General features: G+C 46.9%; 1 protein-coding gene across 4 annotated transcripts in view; it reads left to right on the top strand.

The window, feature by feature from the left end:
- Positions 1–3617: 3617 nt before the first annotated feature.
- ACSL6 (acyl-CoA synthetase long-chain family member 6) overlaps positions 3618–15575 on the top strand; it is a 27207-nt gene continuing 15249 nt past the window's right edge. For 2 of the 4 annotated variants that reach the window (XM_009075167.1, XM_009075168.1), the window contains exons 1-9: positions 3618–3826; positions 5418–5532; positions 6366–6430; positions 6833–6934; positions 7053–7152; positions 7848–8026; positions 8554–8586; positions 9766–9817; positions 14705–14778. In XM_009075167.1, coding sequence (XP_009073415.1) covers positions 3632–3826; positions 5418–5532; positions 6366–6430; positions 6833–6934; positions 7053–7152; positions 7848–8026; positions 8554–8586; positions 9766–9817; positions 14705–14778 — 915 coding nt within the window. In that variant the 5' untranslated portion in view covers positions 3618–3631. Of the gene's footprint in view, positions 3827–5417; positions 5533–6365; positions 6431–6832; positions 6935–7052; positions 7153–7847; positions 8027–8553; positions 8587–9765; positions 9818–14704; positions 14779–15099; positions 15101–15575 lie in introns of all 4 variants that reach the window. The other 2 variants (XM_009075169.1, XM_009075170.1) reach the window with 2 other exon arrangements.

The following is a 15575-nucleotide window of genomic DNA, read 5'->3' as shown; positions in this document are numbered from 1 at the left end:
GGACACTTTGCCCACTTTCCAAGTGAAAATGAACCACTTGCCTCTTCCCCACCCTGCTGTGAATGCAGGGGGCAGGAGGATACAGGCCTCCCAAAAGGAGGTCTCCTTCCTAAGCAAGCGCCAACAGAATAGTAGGAAGGATGTGATTATATGGCCACACAGGACCGGTAAAATTTTAATTGCATTATGCATACACCAGTAGTCTGAGGCTGTTCCCACAGTGGCTTATGTCACTAAAACTCCATTGACTGGAGTTACAGAATCACTTCCAGCAGGAAAAGATCAAAAACAAATTGCACAATAGAGCCATTTTTTACCTAAATAAATAAATAAGCACTGTCCTGGGGGTGATTGCTGTGAACACAGGCTGGGAGTTGATTTGGAGCCCAGTGTCACTGCTGGCTGCCCACAGGCTGAAGGAGCCCTGCTCTCTGCAGATCCAAGTTGGGAGGTTCTGATGTTCTGGGCAGCCCCAGCTCTCACCCATAGCTGTTCTTCCCTCCTGGCAGGTCCCCAGCACTTCTTCCTTCCTCCAAACCACTTTCTTCTGTCCCTCTTTGCATATTTGTTTCTCTTTTCTTTGCCATGGGAATACTTTGGAAATCTGGTGGTAATATGAAGGCCTGTTTGGAATAAATGGAAGTGACAGTGTTTCCCTGGGCCACATGCATGGATGCTGTGATCTGCTCATTTGCACTCAGGGCTGCTTGCTTGTGGGGAACACACACCACAGGTGGTGTATGCATGGCAGGTAACAGAAATGGGGCCAAAAGGTAGCAGAAATGGGGAGAAGGGGTGCAGAGAGCATCCTGTTGGAGGGCAGAAACATGTGGCTATGGCCAAGCATTTCCCCATGGTAGTGCTGTTCCCACCAGCAGCTTTCCAGGTTTCCACTTTCAGCTTGGCTGCACGGATAGATAAAAAATAGTGTTTACAGGCTGATGTTGGGGGAGTAATTCCCAAGATTTCAGTGTAACCAGCAACCGTGGCAAACTGGGTGGCTGCCTTTGGTGGGACACGCTGTTTCTGGGAGCAGACAGTCTTAAGTGGGACTTGCTGAAATGCTTTTGCACAATGGTCAATTCATCAGTAATTGAATAGCTCCCTCACTGAGTTCCCACTTTTTGTAGTAAAAGTGTGTTTGGCAGGCTGCTTTTCATAGTCTGGTGTGGAGAAATATTGAGAGGAGAAATCAGTACTCAGTTCATAGGATCCCCGATTGGTTTGGGTTGGAAGGGACCTTAAAGCTCATCCCACCCCCTTGCCAAGGGACACCTTCCACTCGACCAGTTTGCTCCAAGCCCCATCCAACCTGTCCTTGAACACTTCCAGGGATGAGGCATCCACAGCTTCTTTGGGTGACCTCTGCCAGTGCCTCATCACCCCCCTCACAGTTCATCCTAACATCGCTGCAGCCACACAGTCAGTATTTTATCAGACAGGAAGATTGCAAAAAAGATGCACAAATCTCAGAGTGGGTATCGCCTTGTAACATCTGGATCACATCCTCTGGATGTGACCATTGGAGGAGTTCAGCCATTCTTGAAGGGGCTGGTTGTGGTCCCAGACGGTTTGCACAGTTGGGAGCTCTTGGGGGAGCAGAGGTGGCTGTGGGATGTTGGGCTGGCACTGGAGTACAGCACTGGGCTCGAGAGATGACTGGGCCAGCATCCTCAGCAGGGAGATGGCCCCAAACATGAGCTCTGTTGCTGTCCTCTCCCTGCTGCCCTCCATCACTTTATGTGAGTGAGGTTAATAATTTGTTATGTTCTTTATTCTTGTGCAAACTTATAAACATCCTCCAGAGCCTTGTGCTAGGGATGCCTCCCCATGTGCCGCCTGGCCCACGCCAGCCCCAGCACTCGCTTGGCACAAACACAGGAGGGTACGAGAGGGTAGTCCTGACCTTCAGGGCAGCACAGCCCAGACACTGTTCCCAGGAGGGAAGAAAGATGGTTTGTGTTAATATTGGTGTCATTATGTGGGAAGTCCTGGCCCCACCACAGGAGTAAAGCCGTGTAGCTCCACAAGCTGGAGCAAGGCCAGAGGCTGAGAGGAAAGGGGCTGCCTGGGCTTCTGTAGCTGAAAAACTTTTTTTTATAAGACCTTGGCTCTTGTAAAGTCATAAATAGAGCTGTGGGAAACCTTAACTGTTTGTATTCCCCCTGGGCAGCACCTGCTTGTCTCGTTCCTCACAGGGCTGACCGATACTGGAGACTCCCTAGTGGGGAGTTGATACTGGGCGGTCACTGTAAATAGGAGTTATTTAAAATGCTCCCTGTGTGCTCAGCACCCAAACACAAGTCCCCTGAGGACAGCCTGACCTCGCACTCTGGAGCAGCAAGCCACCTGCCTGGCTCCCTCTCTCGGATGGCTGTTTCTGTGTGTGGAAAAGGGAAAAGCAAGGCAACCTGCTGCGACGGTGTCTGGATCGATGCCTGATCTGCTGCTTGCCCTTGCCTTTCCCAGGAGCAGCTCCTGCTCTGTGAGCCCTGCACAACCAGACTGTCTGTAAGGCAGAGAGCTGCTCTCCCTGTGCTCACAGCAAAGAATTGCTGGCAGCAAAAGGGAATGAGCTGGGGATGGCAGAGTATCACTATCCCCTGACATAACCCTTGTCCCGTCCTCTGTCTCCTCCCTGCACAGCTATCTTCACAGAAAAAGAGAACAGGTTCTCTCTTTGCTTTTTGTTTCTGCACTGTCCAAGCACTGCAGGGGCCCAGGGGTCTCCAGCCGCCCCACACTGTGCAAGGAGTTGAGCCTCCAACCCTTTTCTTCTCTTTGGGGAATGCTCTCTTCCTCCTGGGAGCCACCGATCTCCCCACTGTGGTGGAGCACCTGGAGGCATCACATCTGGTGCAGTGTAGGGTGGGACCCTGTGCTGGTGTGTTTGCAGCCTGATACCCCAGCACTCCCTTATCCCCACTCAGCAGTTGCCTCTTGTTTCTTCCAGAAAACATTTAAGCAATGAAATGAAACTTTCATGACTTGAATCGCCTATAATTCACCCTGATGTAAATCATAAGGAACTCAGAGCTGGGAATGTGAAGCTGGCACAGAGGCAGTTTCAGGGTATGTCTGCACAGTCTTCTTCATGCAGTGACAGCCTGGCTTTGCCCTGTTCCACAGAAACCAAGGGCTTGTAGCTGGTGCTGGTGCTGTGTGTCCTGGCTTCGCCAGGGCTGAGGCACCATGCAGCCCCTGTCCTGCTCAGAGAAGGCAGAGCAAGCTCCTGGCAGCCCTGAGGAGACAGTCGTAGCTGGATCCCATAGCTTGTCACAGCATCTCTCTGCTCCAGATAACTGCAGCTGCGTCACCTCCTCCACTGGCACTCAGTTGTCCTTTGGGAGTGAGCTGTCTGCTCCTGCTCACCCTGTTAGGGATGCTTCCTCCTTTCACCTATTTCTTCCATAGATGCTCTTCTTCCTCAGTGAAGGTGGCTGTTGGTAGGCAATGCCACGGCTCAGCAGAGCAGTGTGTCTGCATTGGCTGATGAAGGAAAGAATGTTCTCCCATTCTGGAGCCACACAGAGACCTGCACTACCTGTGCCTGTTTCCTGACCTGACCCGACCCAACCTGACCTATCCTTCTGTACCTCTTGCAGAGTTTGCCGTTTCACTGGCGGAGAAGATGCAGGCTCAGGAAATCCTGCGGAGCCTGCGGCTCCCCGAGTTCGATGACCTCAGCCAGTTTTTCCGCAACCTGCCGGCCACGGCGCTGGTGGGCATCGGTGCCTTCGCAGCCGTCGTCGCCTACTGGTTTGCCAGCCGGCCCCGGGCTGTGAAGCCACCCTGTGACCTGCGGATGCAGTCAGAGGAAGTTGAGGTGAGACCGGGGCACCCTGGCTGGCTTTCCTTGAACTTTGCTTGCCCTGGAAGTCATGGAATGGTTTGGGTTGGAAGGGACCTTAAAGCTCATCTCATTCCAGGCCCCTGCCATGAGCAGGACATCTTCCACTAGCCTAGGTTGCTTCAAGACACATCCAGCCTGGCCTTGAACGCTTCCGGGGATGGAACATCCACATCTCTGGGCAACCTATGCCAGTGCCTCACCACCCTCACAGGGAAGAATGTCATCCAAATATCTAATCCAAACCTGCTTTCTTTGAGTTTGAAGCCATTACCTCTTGTTCTGTCACTACATGCCCTTGTAAACAGTCCTTTTTCAACTCTCTTATAGGCCCCATTCAATAAGGTCTCCCCAGAGCCTTCTCTTTTCCAGGCTGAACCACCCCAACACTCTCAGCCTTTCCTGATAGGGGAGGGGTCCTGTTCCTCTAATCACCTTTGTGGCCTCCTACAGGTCTATGCCCATAGGGGATGCCAGGAGGGGCTTCTGTTTGTTTGGAGGGTTCCCCAAACTCATCCTGAAATCAGCCATGTAATGCATTGTGACAGGGATCATTGCACCCCTTTATTCACCTTTTTCTGTGAACTAGAAAACTAGAATACAGCACATCACTTTATTCTCTTAAGAGTTTCAGTAACATTTTGGTATTAGCTTTGCTTAACTATCCATGGCCATTGTATGGGAGAAACCACTGAAAGGCAACAGCTGGTAAGACCAAATCAGCTGGCATTCCTCATGTGCCCATTGCTGAGTTTGCTGCTGCCAGCTTGGTAATAGTAAGAAAAAGTAGACCCAAATCCATGCTTGGAAGCTGAGGAGTTATTAATTTTTATGCTTGCAAAAGATTTTAAAGTTTAATGAAGCTGCTCTGTTTTAAAGAGCAGAAATATTTCTGAAAATTGTCTCCACTTAATATCTGAAAGTGGGATGAGAATTTTTAAAGCCTTTTGTCATGTTCCCTATATGACATTATTGTCTTTAATTCCAAGAGCTTTAAAAGGGTGGGAGGAATTTATATTTTTCAAAATAGTTTTTCCCTGTGGTTAGGGCTTTAGTTAGTCTGTTTTCTGGCTCCCAGTGCAGTTTGGTCACTCTCACCCTGGCTGTCTCCCCTCCACACTCCTAAAACACCCCTGCTGAGCCCATGCACTGGGGGCTGGCCTTGCTTTGGTCTGTCCTTCATGTTGGTCTGGATGTCCCTGAGAAGGTGCCCATGGTGCCAGTCCTGAGGAGCTGTGCAACCCAGAGCAGTTGCTCCTCCCAGCATGTCCCCACTGTGTTACATGCAGATCCATAATTCCTCCTTAATTCCCCTTGGGAAGTATCAATGATCTCCTGTGACAATGAGCTGGGTCAAGTGCTCCTCTCTGGGCAGGTGGTTCTCCATGTCACTGGGGTGCTGAGGTGAATGTCCCACCTCTCCCATCCCTTTGGGTCTTGGGGCAGGAATACAGTGGCAGCTGCAGAGGTCTTGCCAGCATTTGGAGAGTGTGCTGCTTTATGGTGGGGGTTTCCCCATCTCCCACCCATCGAGCAGTGCTGACATGTGTCACCTTGTCTTACACAGGGCCTGGCTGGGGCACGCCGGTCGGTGATTGGGGACAGTCCACAGCTGCTGACGCACTACTACGATGATGCCAGGACCATGTATGAGGTCTTCAGGAGGGGATACAGCATCTCTGGTGAGAGCACAGTGGTGAGGAAACCTAGGAGCAGAGGTGGGGGAAGGTGGAGGACCAGGTGATGTAGATGTCTTTACCCTATGGTTGATGGTACTGTCAAAGAGTTCTCATACTTGTGAAACATCATCTCCCACTCCGAAAAGCCATGATAACTCTTCGCTGCTCTATCATAATTATTTCTGTGTCTGCTGTTTATGATGCCCTGCCTTATTGGACACAACAATTTCATGGTCAGATACCACCAAAAATCCTCAGTGGAATTTCATATACTCCACTCCACTGCACAGGGGTAAATAAGTTACTCAGTAGGTGTATGGAGGAATGGTTCTTGTGCAGGTAGGTACAGTTAGCAAATTATTTAAACTTTGTGAAGTTTCATCCTGTCACGCAGTGCTGTGTGATGTTTTACCCTCCTCCAGAGTAGGCTGAGTTAAAAATAGCAGTTTTCATATTGATGTGTTTTAATCAAAAGGCAGTGCAAGCAGTGGGATCTGGTGTTTGGGATGAGAGCTCTCATCAGACACTAATGCTCACACGACCTTTGGTGAAGTGTCTTTTAATGAGGCTGTTTGGGGCAAACTGCTGCTGGGTCTCCCACAGTTCAGGGGGAAGGCTGTTTGGGGGATCCCAGCAGACTGTCTCCCATCAGCTGCACTTGTGTGTGTAATTTGCTGGGGCTTGCTGTGAGTGCTGCTACAGGAGCAAGAGCTAACCCCCATAACTACAGATTTACTCTTGGAGGGTTCTGCTACATCCCTGCAGTGTGGCACTAGGCAGCATGTTAAACCCCTGCACCACCCCCATAACTCATCATCTCTGCTTGTGTCTTCTAGAGAATGGCCCTTGCCTGGGGTTCAGGAAGCCCAAGCAGCCCTACCAGTGGCTGTCCTACAAGGAGGTGAGCTGGAGATGACACCCCTGTGCATCCTCTCTCCCTGCCTGACAGAAGAAGGGATGTTAGGGTGCCTCTTGGTAACACATGCTAGATTGAGAGGTTGCTCATGTGCCATGTTAGGGTTCCTGGTGTCCCCACCTGGGCCCTTCCTGGTGTTATATAGGTGTGTTGGCTTTCAGGGACTGACTCCATGCCATAAGCCCATTCCTGACAGTGGTACTGACACACACTGGAGTCATGGGGCATCACAAACATCAACTGGTAGTCAACGAATGCTGATAAGACAGAAATTGGACATTTAGATAGCAAATACAATAATTTGAGAGCCTCCCTCTTAAGTCATTACTTAGCTTGGTATTGCTTATATTCCTCTTCTTTTATGTGTTTTTCCTCTCTAAATTCCAGGTGGCTGAAAGAGCAGAAGCTCTGGGTTCAGGCCTTCTGCAGCAGGGCTGCAAGCCATCCACAAAGCAGTTCATTGGGGTCTTTGCTCAAAACCGTCCAGAGGTGAGATTTTAAGTTCAATTGATGTTGTACTAATAATGCTCCTTGCGCCTGTTCTCCAGTGTGTTAAATCTGTTCCCATGACCCCTTCTCACCTTTGTACTTCCATGTCCTCCTGCAGTGGATCATTTCTGAGCTGGCTTGCTACACCTACTCCATGGTTGTGGTTCCCCTCTATGACACCTTAGGTCCTGGAGCCATTCGGTATATTGTCAACACAGGTAAAACCAAAATCGATATAATCTTCTCAAGAGTTAGCTTTGTTGCTCAGAATGGTTCATGTTCTGCTTCTAAAATACAGGTGGTCATGGAAACCCAGAATGGTTTGGGTTAAAAGGGACCTTAAAGCTCATCTAATTCCAACACCCCTGCCATGCAGAGAAACATCTTCCACTAGACCTTTCACATAGATTGCTCCAAGCCCCATCCAACCTGGCCTGAAACACTTGTAGGGATGGGGCATTGTGATTGTACTCACTAAGTATCTTGAAGTCACTTGAGAGGTTCCTGGGGAGCCATGTGTCCCCATGCTGGGTCAGGGCTGCCTCTGCCACGTTTCCCATGCACCTGGTTGTGCATTGCCATGGTCAGGGCTGCTCTGGATGTGGAGATTACTCCACGGCCACTCACTCCTGTGCTCTTTCATATATTGCCTCCTAGGTTTTTTAATCCACGTGGTAAGCAATTTTAGTATTTTTGAATTGAATCCCAGAATAATCATCGATGTCAGCTACAGCTTTGGCATTGATTTAGGTTAGCTAAGATTGCAATACATTTTCAAGATGTGTGTGTTATATGCTAGGACTTCTGATGTAGTCTGAAGCAACTATCAGAACTGATACAGCGTTAGTTATGAGGCAGTTTTGCATTAAAAAAGATTTACTGCAAACAGCTCATTTGGCTGCTTTTCTTCCAGCTGACATATCCACAGTCATTTGTGACAAGCCTGAAAAAGCCAGGATACTCCTTGACCATGTGGAGAGGAAAGAAACACCAGGCCTGAGCTCCATCATCCTGATGGACCCCTTTGAGAAGGAGCTGATGGAGAGAGGGAGGCGTTGCGGGGTTCGCATACAGACCATGCAGGAGGTGGAGGTGAGTTTGCTCTCTCATTACTTTTACAATTTTCTAATATATGTAAAAAGACAGTAAAAATTACAGCAACTTGTGAACCATGTGGCAGGTTCAGTGTCTGGAGAGCACAAATGAGCAGCTTGTGGCTGATAATACTGATGCTCAGTGCAGTCACCTCTGGTGTTATTACTTGTTGAAAGCAGAGCCAACATTCCAGTCCTTTCTCCTCAAATACCCTATCAACTGCTATTTAAGCCTGGGAAGGAGGTTGTTATTCAAGACACTGTCCTCCTACATGTAATCCTTACAGCCTCACACTTGTACGAAACATCCTGGAACCAGCTCAACCAACCCAAGCGCTACTTGAAATCCAAGGATAGCATTGCAGTTAAGGCAAGAAACTGGGTAGGAAAGATGACCTAAGTGCCAGCCACAATTTTTTCTGCTCTAGCTCACGCTTTCCTTTAGTGGTTTGCAGATTATTAGTGAGTGCATTACACCACAGGAATTAAAGTGGGAATAATTTTTGTTACTTTAATCTCTTCCAGGACTGTGGCCGTGAGAGTCGACATGTGCCTGTGGTGAGTGTTGGCAAGCTGCTTTTCCCATTTACAACTGCAGCTGACTGTGTGACATTTATTGCACTGGGCACAAGAGGGGAGGGTTTGCTCTGGCAGGATGAAGCCTGTGTGTCTTGAGGCACTGTGCCCCATCACCCTCTTCATGAGGGAGGCAGAGGAGGAGCCGTGGGGCTGTTGATACCATCCACTGGAGATCATAGGACCATTGAATGGTTTGGGTTAGGAGGGACCTTAAAGATTATCTAGTTCCAATCCCCCTGCCATGGGCAGGGACAACTTGCACTGGAAGGAAGGACTGAGTTGTTTGGTTGAGCCTCCAGGTGACAGATATCAGGGTCCCAGAGACACCAGGGTAGAATCATTAGGATGGGGAACACGGTGCAATTTCCTGTCAGCTCATCACTTACTTCATCCAACACATATGGGCATGATATAACAACTCCCAGCTGAACATGTTAATGGGGCAGTAATTAAATGCCATTATTAAGCTACCCTAATTCCACTACCTTACCCAGGTGGCACTGGGGGAATGTCTCTGCACCCTTGGCTTTCCACTGGGGTTTCTATAGCTCCGGAGCACCACTTGGCAGTATGTATCTGGGATATTTTTGGAAAATGCCTTTGATATTTTTCACTGGCTGCTCATTCTCGTGCAAAACTCTCAAAAGCAGCTTCTGATGTTCAAGCTATTTAGTCATTTGAGACCCAAAATAGCACATACATGGGGTGGTGCTGAGAATACAGAGATGGTGCTGGAAATGGGAGCAATCAGCAGCTTTGGAATCTTGTCCCCTGTTGTGGAGCTGTTTCCAGAACTGATCTGGAAATCAGTGAATTATCTCAAGTTTTTCCACGTACCAACAGCAGGTATAGATGGTGTCTTTGAAAATACTAACTGCCAAACAAGTATTCCATCAAAGTCTTCTTACACTAAAGCATGCCCTTAGTGCAGCTGGAGCAAAGCATAAGGGAGGAATAGAGTCTCCATCAACTGAAGAAACCTGATAAAAAGAGTTTTATGATGGTCTTTTATATTTGCCAAGGGGAATGAAAGCTTTTTATGGCAGAGCTAAAACACAATGGGTTTGATCTTTACATTTATACAATGACAACAGTCTCTACCATTGACCCTTCTGATTTGATTGATGTGATTTTCTTATTCTCCTTGTGTATTTCTAGCCTCCTCGACCAGAAGATCTATCAATTGTCTGTTTTACTAGTGGCACTACAGGTAAAAGAGGCATTTTAATATAGAAATACTAGAATAGATTAAGAAATTAATCCCACCTCAGTATATGCAAACTTGCTGTTATACTGACATGGCAATGATAGTTCTATGTAGTTTTAATATTTAAGAATATATATGTGTATATACTTCTGCAGATTGCAAGTTAAAAATAATGATATATTTCTTGCACTTGAATTCTCTGATATACACTTTGCCAGTATGATTTTCCAGTTGTCTGGAAATCTGCCCATGTTTCTGCTTCCCACTTTGCAGTTGTGAAGTGCTTGGTTGATTGGTATTTATCTTCTGCAAATGTTAAAAAAACCCCTCCAAAACCACTGAAATGTGGTTCCACAGCTTTCCCATCTCTGTATCCTAAGCACACTGATTTCCAGAGCCTCAGCAAGGTCCTTGCCACCTCTGTCTCCTCTGCTCAGGTCCTCAGGCTGGCCCTGGGCTACCAGATGGTGGGGAGGCTGGGGATGAGGCTGGGCAGCCCACTCTGCTGGAACTCATGTGCCACTGGTCACTTTTTCTTGGAGAGGAGCATCATCATTTTCCTGCCTGTTCTTAGCAGAGACAGTGCTTTCTCCTCTCTCCAGACCCTGGTTTTCATCAGCTTGCAGAAATTTCCTACTCTTGTGAACTCAGCCTCTGTAACATCTACCTAAAATCTCTATGGGCAGTTGCACAAGGCATCACTGCTTGGGAAACTGCTGTTCCACTTACCTGTGGGGAAGGTCCATGCTCCAGGGACTGCTGGAGTAGCTCTTCCTGGTTCAGTTGTGCTCTCAGGATTGCCTAATGCTTGGTCCTCCCAAAGCATCCATGATTTGGCCTCGGCCCACTTAGGCCAGCAGATGATGTTGAGAGCTGCTGGTGCACAGGCTAAGCACATGGGGACACCTTCATCTTCCACCTCCAGAGAAGACTTGTGCCACAGACCAGGTAGGCAATGGCCTTATCAACTCCAAGTACAAATGCAAGATGCATTCAAAGGTCTTCAGTTTTGTTCTTGGTTTTGAGATCTGCACTTCAGAGTGCTTAGGGCAAAGCACTGGGGAAAAGGAGCCTGTGACTGCCCTGTCTCAGCACTGGGAATTCCCAAATGGGAAGGAGTGAACTCAGTGCAGGACATGGACACTGCAGCAGTGTAGAGTCCAGTGCAAAGTATCTGGGCACAAGTGGGAACTGTAGGAAACTGAAGGATGCTGTGGATACAGCAGGGCACAATGTGTTTGTGTGGATTTTCAAGTGCAGAGTCATTATCTTTTCAAGTCACATTTTTGTTGATATTTTTATTTCCAACTAAGAAATTCTCCATGGAGAAGGTTTCTTTTGATTTTCTTTTTTTATTTCCAAAAGCAATCCTAGGCCAGTTTCTGGTTTTGTGCTTTTCTTAGATACATGCCTGGAGTTACAGAAACAGGACAATCAGGAAGCTTGTTTCCTTTCTCTCATCCAAACCAGAGAATTCAAATTTTCCAAATCATCTCAAACTGAACTCTCACAGAGAAATGCTTTGCGACCCACGAGCCCATCCTCTGCTGCTACAGGACTTTGCATATCACTCTGCCTTTTTCAGAGCTTGCATCAACAGCCTGATCCGTTTTCCATGTTATGCTGATGTTGGTTTTGGCTTGGAGTTTTGTATAGCCTATGTCATTTTTATGACCAGATTTAGAATTTTCTTCCAAAGGATATGGTCTCAAAGGATTTTTCAGTTCTGAGGGCTCCACATCTTTCTGTAGAAATCTTTGCTGTAGAATTTGTAGCCTGGAAATTATAAAATTGGAAAGAATTCCCCCCACAAGTAGAATCGAATGTTTGCTTTTCTTTGATAGGACCAGGGAAGCTTCCCTGATAGGACTTCGATGCTTCCTCAGGGAGAAGGGAGAGTCTGAGGTTGCTGAGCTTGGAGGAGAAGACCCACTTTCATGGTTATACCAAGAAGTCATCAGCACTTGGGAATGGCCCAAAGGCACACAGATGTCCCGAAACCATCAGTATACAATTTTTCCTTCTTGCTACTCGAGAAGCCAACTCTCATTTCCTCAAGGATTCACCTGTAACCCATTGGATAAAAATCACTTCCCAGTGGCTTTTCCCAGCCTGGCAGTGGATGTTCCTGTCTGCCTGAGCTCCCTGGGGGAGGAATGTGCTTGCATCCCAAAATGCTGACAGGTCACACCACCAAGTTAGTGCTGGAACTGCTGCTTGAAAGACCCATTTAGCAATGTGGAAAAGGTTCTTCTGTTGCTTATGAGAACTGCCAAACCAGCCTGGCATCAAGATAAGGAGGAATTGCCAGTCCTGGGCTGTTAATGGATGGCATTGCAGTGCACCCATTCCATAACAGGAAACTCATTGGGTCTGTCTTTATAAGGAAATTCAAACAGCAGCGTTACATGCCTGGCATTGATTTTTTTAAAGAGAAAAGCAACGACACTGCCTACCTTCTCTCAAAGTGGTAATTCTGAGAAAGGGCTTGTAGAAACTGGCACCTATTTTGCTGGGTCAACTCTTAAAACAGAACTGCTAAGGAAGGTCAAAATTACAAGAGTCCCCCAACCCAAGAAGCTGTAGCTGCCCTATGGCAGCATGGTTTGTTCCAGATTTCTTCTGCTGAAGGCTCTCTTGGCTCCAACACTGCTGCTCCACTTTGACACTGTTATCACCACAGCCTGTCCAGGATGCTAAGCCTGTGCGTGAGGGACAGAGGAAGAATCCAGGATGTTCACACTGCTTCCAAGCATGGCATGGTTACTTGAGCAGAGGTACTGAATCTGCATTGAAGCTAGAGTTGTAGTAAGCAAATTACTCTGAGGTGTGAGAAATCTTCTCATAGAATCACAGAATGGTTTGACTTGGAAGGAACCTCAAGGACAATCTCGTTCCAACCCCCCTGCTATGGGCAGAGACAACTTCCACTAGACCAGGTTGCTCCAAAGTCCATCCAGCCTGGCCTTGAACACTTGAAATCTTCAACAAAAAACCAAAAAAATCTGAAGAGTTTTGTCAAGGTGCAGGGACCAGATCTGCCATTGGCATGGCTGGAATGCATAGTTCTGAGTTTGCAAACCATTACTGAGCAGATCCTCTCCACCAGTGCCTGACCTGTGCAATGCTGCAGGAGCACAGCTACTTGTAGAACTGCTGGGGCTGAGCACGTGTTTGGCTGGACACAACTCAAATAACACAACTGATTTCTGGGTCATGGTGTGTATTCACAATCACACTGGTTCATGGAGTTTTCTTGAGGTCTGGATCCATGCGTGCGTCCAGCTGTGAAAATAACCTGACAGGCTGAGCTGGCATTTGCAAGCCTGTTGGTATAACACGGTAGGACAGGAGCAGTTATGACTGGCAAAGTGTCAGCCTCAGCTTCAGCCCTGAGCTTTGGATGAGAACGAGTAAGCAAGACCAAACCAGCCTCCTCCATGTTCGTCTGGAGTGTTTGGGATTGATTTACTTAAGGTGCTTGGAGCAGCAAATACAGATTTTTTTTTCAGTAAAATATATTGTGTTCAAGGTATCCTGCTCTTGTGCAATAAATATATGTAATAATTACCACTGCTGTTTGGACCTGCCTTTAATTATTCAGGAGGCTGGGTAGGAGTGAAATCAGCAATGCTGACAGGGCACAGGGCTCAGTGCCATGTGTGCCCATGCCCACAGCAGAAGGCTGTCAGTGACACAGCCTGCAAACCGCTCTGAAGGCAGAGGATTAAACACATTTTCCTGTGCTGAAATGTATTCACAAAGCACCACTGCCCCTTCCTAATCTGAGGAAGGCAGACTGAAATTCTGGCTGATTTACCATGTTGTTAGATGAACTGTAGGAGCTTTGCCAGGCTGCCCTGTGCCCACTGCTGGGGCCACGTGGGGCACCTGCAGGTAAAGCTCCTCTGCTCTGCTTCCGCACGGAGCAGCAGGAGCTACGCAGCAGTGGTGTGATCGAATTAAAGCAATCTGCTTAAAAACACGCTGGAGAGAGAGAGGCTGGCCCTGTAATCTTTGTTCGAGCTGAGCTACACCTTCTTTTCAGAAATAAACCCTTGGAGGGTGATGAAAAGGGACAGTGCTGTGACAGGAGGACGTGCAGAACCTCTGTGCCACTGGTTTGTGTGCCTGGAGGCTCCATTCTGTGGGTTTGCTGCTTAACAAACTCTGCATTTTGGTGTCTGAACAGATATGAAATGCAAGAGATGTATCATGGTCAGCTGAGAAAAGAGGGTGAAAAAGCAAATATGATGGTGTGGGACAGTGCCCTGGTCTGGGACACAAAATGAGGGCTTCACTGGCTCCCTAATGGGTTTAGGGCTGTCTCCAAGATATCTCTCCTCTGCTGCTGACACTTATTAATGACTTCTCTTAATTGCAGTCTCATAGGGTCTTCTTGTAGCCTAATCTTTGCCATGTATTACTTGTTTTCTGCATTGCTCAGGTTATTCAGAGTACTGGCTAACTAAGAGTGTAACAGGCTTTTATTTGAGGTTTCTTGGTGTTCACCATCAAAATCTTGATAGTCAAAATCTGGACAAAGTACATTTTCCCTAGAGTGACTGTAACATTCTGATGACTGTGCTCATCGAGCGGCTCCATCTGAGCACTTTCAGAAATAGCAGTTGGGCTATTTCTGCAAGAAACTGTTGTCCAGAGTCTCCAATAGACATGTTTGTGTTTACAGTATCATTTAATTAAATTTTGAGTATTACAGTAAGTACGTTTGATGCATATTACTGCATATAAATGATGGTGGAAATCATGTAAATTTTAAAATTCATAAAGAAAGCTTAATATTTGAACCATTTCTTGTTTAGTTTTTGTTAAGTTTCTGAAAGTTACCTTCTGGCTCATCTTTTAAACTGCCTCTCTCTTTCCTTTCAGGAAACCCCAAAGGTGCTATGCTGACTCATGGGAATGTGGTGGCGGATTTTTCAGGCTTTTTGAAAGTGACAGAGGTGAATACCCTGAGCTAGAAAACATTGCTATGTGCAGAGTGTGTGGGTTAAGCTGTGTCTCTGCATGGGCTGGAAACATGAAAGTGAAATTTCTCTTGTTCAGAGGGCCAAGTCCATGGGAATGGGAGCGAAGCTGAGCCTACAGCACTGGAGGGCATTAAATCCCCTTTCCCCAGCCCTGACTCCCTGTCTCTGTAGGGCACAAAATGCTTCTGAGAAGCAATGCTGACTCCTGTAAATCAATTAATTAAGTTGATTTAAAGAACTGGGAGAGCAGACAAGCCCTGTACAGTTGCAACTGGAGCTTCAAGAGGAGTTCAGGGTCCATATATAAACTTCGTGTCCCATTATGGCCCACAATGTCCTCATTCATTTGAGAGCTCTTTGCATAAAAAGTGTGTGTATGTATACATATATACATATAAAAGAACATACATGTTTTTTACAAGAATGGTTAATTTCATTGGTATTACAGTATATCTCAGTTTCTGTTATACATATTTCTAAAAAAGCATAGTAATGGCAAAGTGCCTTTATAATATCTTTCATGCAATGTATAAACTCCTGTGGAAGAAGAATTGCTTTAGCATGACATAGTAAGGATTTTATATAGCTCATAATACAACAAATATAAGGAATTAATTTGTGGTAGTAAACAGGGAATTCTGTAAAGTAGTGATAAGCACAAGGGATGGTTGCCCCATACACCTTGCTGGTCTTATTGTTGATGTTGAAATTACTGCAGTCTTATTACCTTAATCCTTGAGTTTTCTGAGATTTCCGGAGCAGTGGTGTAA

Source organism: Acanthisitta chloris, unplaced genomic scaffold, assembly GCF_000695815.1.
Source record: "Acanthisitta chloris isolate BGI_N310 unplaced genomic scaffold, ASM69581v1 scaffold1725, whole genome shotgun sequence".
Classification (NCBI taxonomy): domain Eukaryota; kingdom Metazoa; phylum Chordata; class Aves; order Passeriformes; family Acanthisittidae; genus Acanthisitta; species Acanthisitta chloris.
This window is presented reverse-complemented; position numbering and strand designations above follow the sequence as displayed.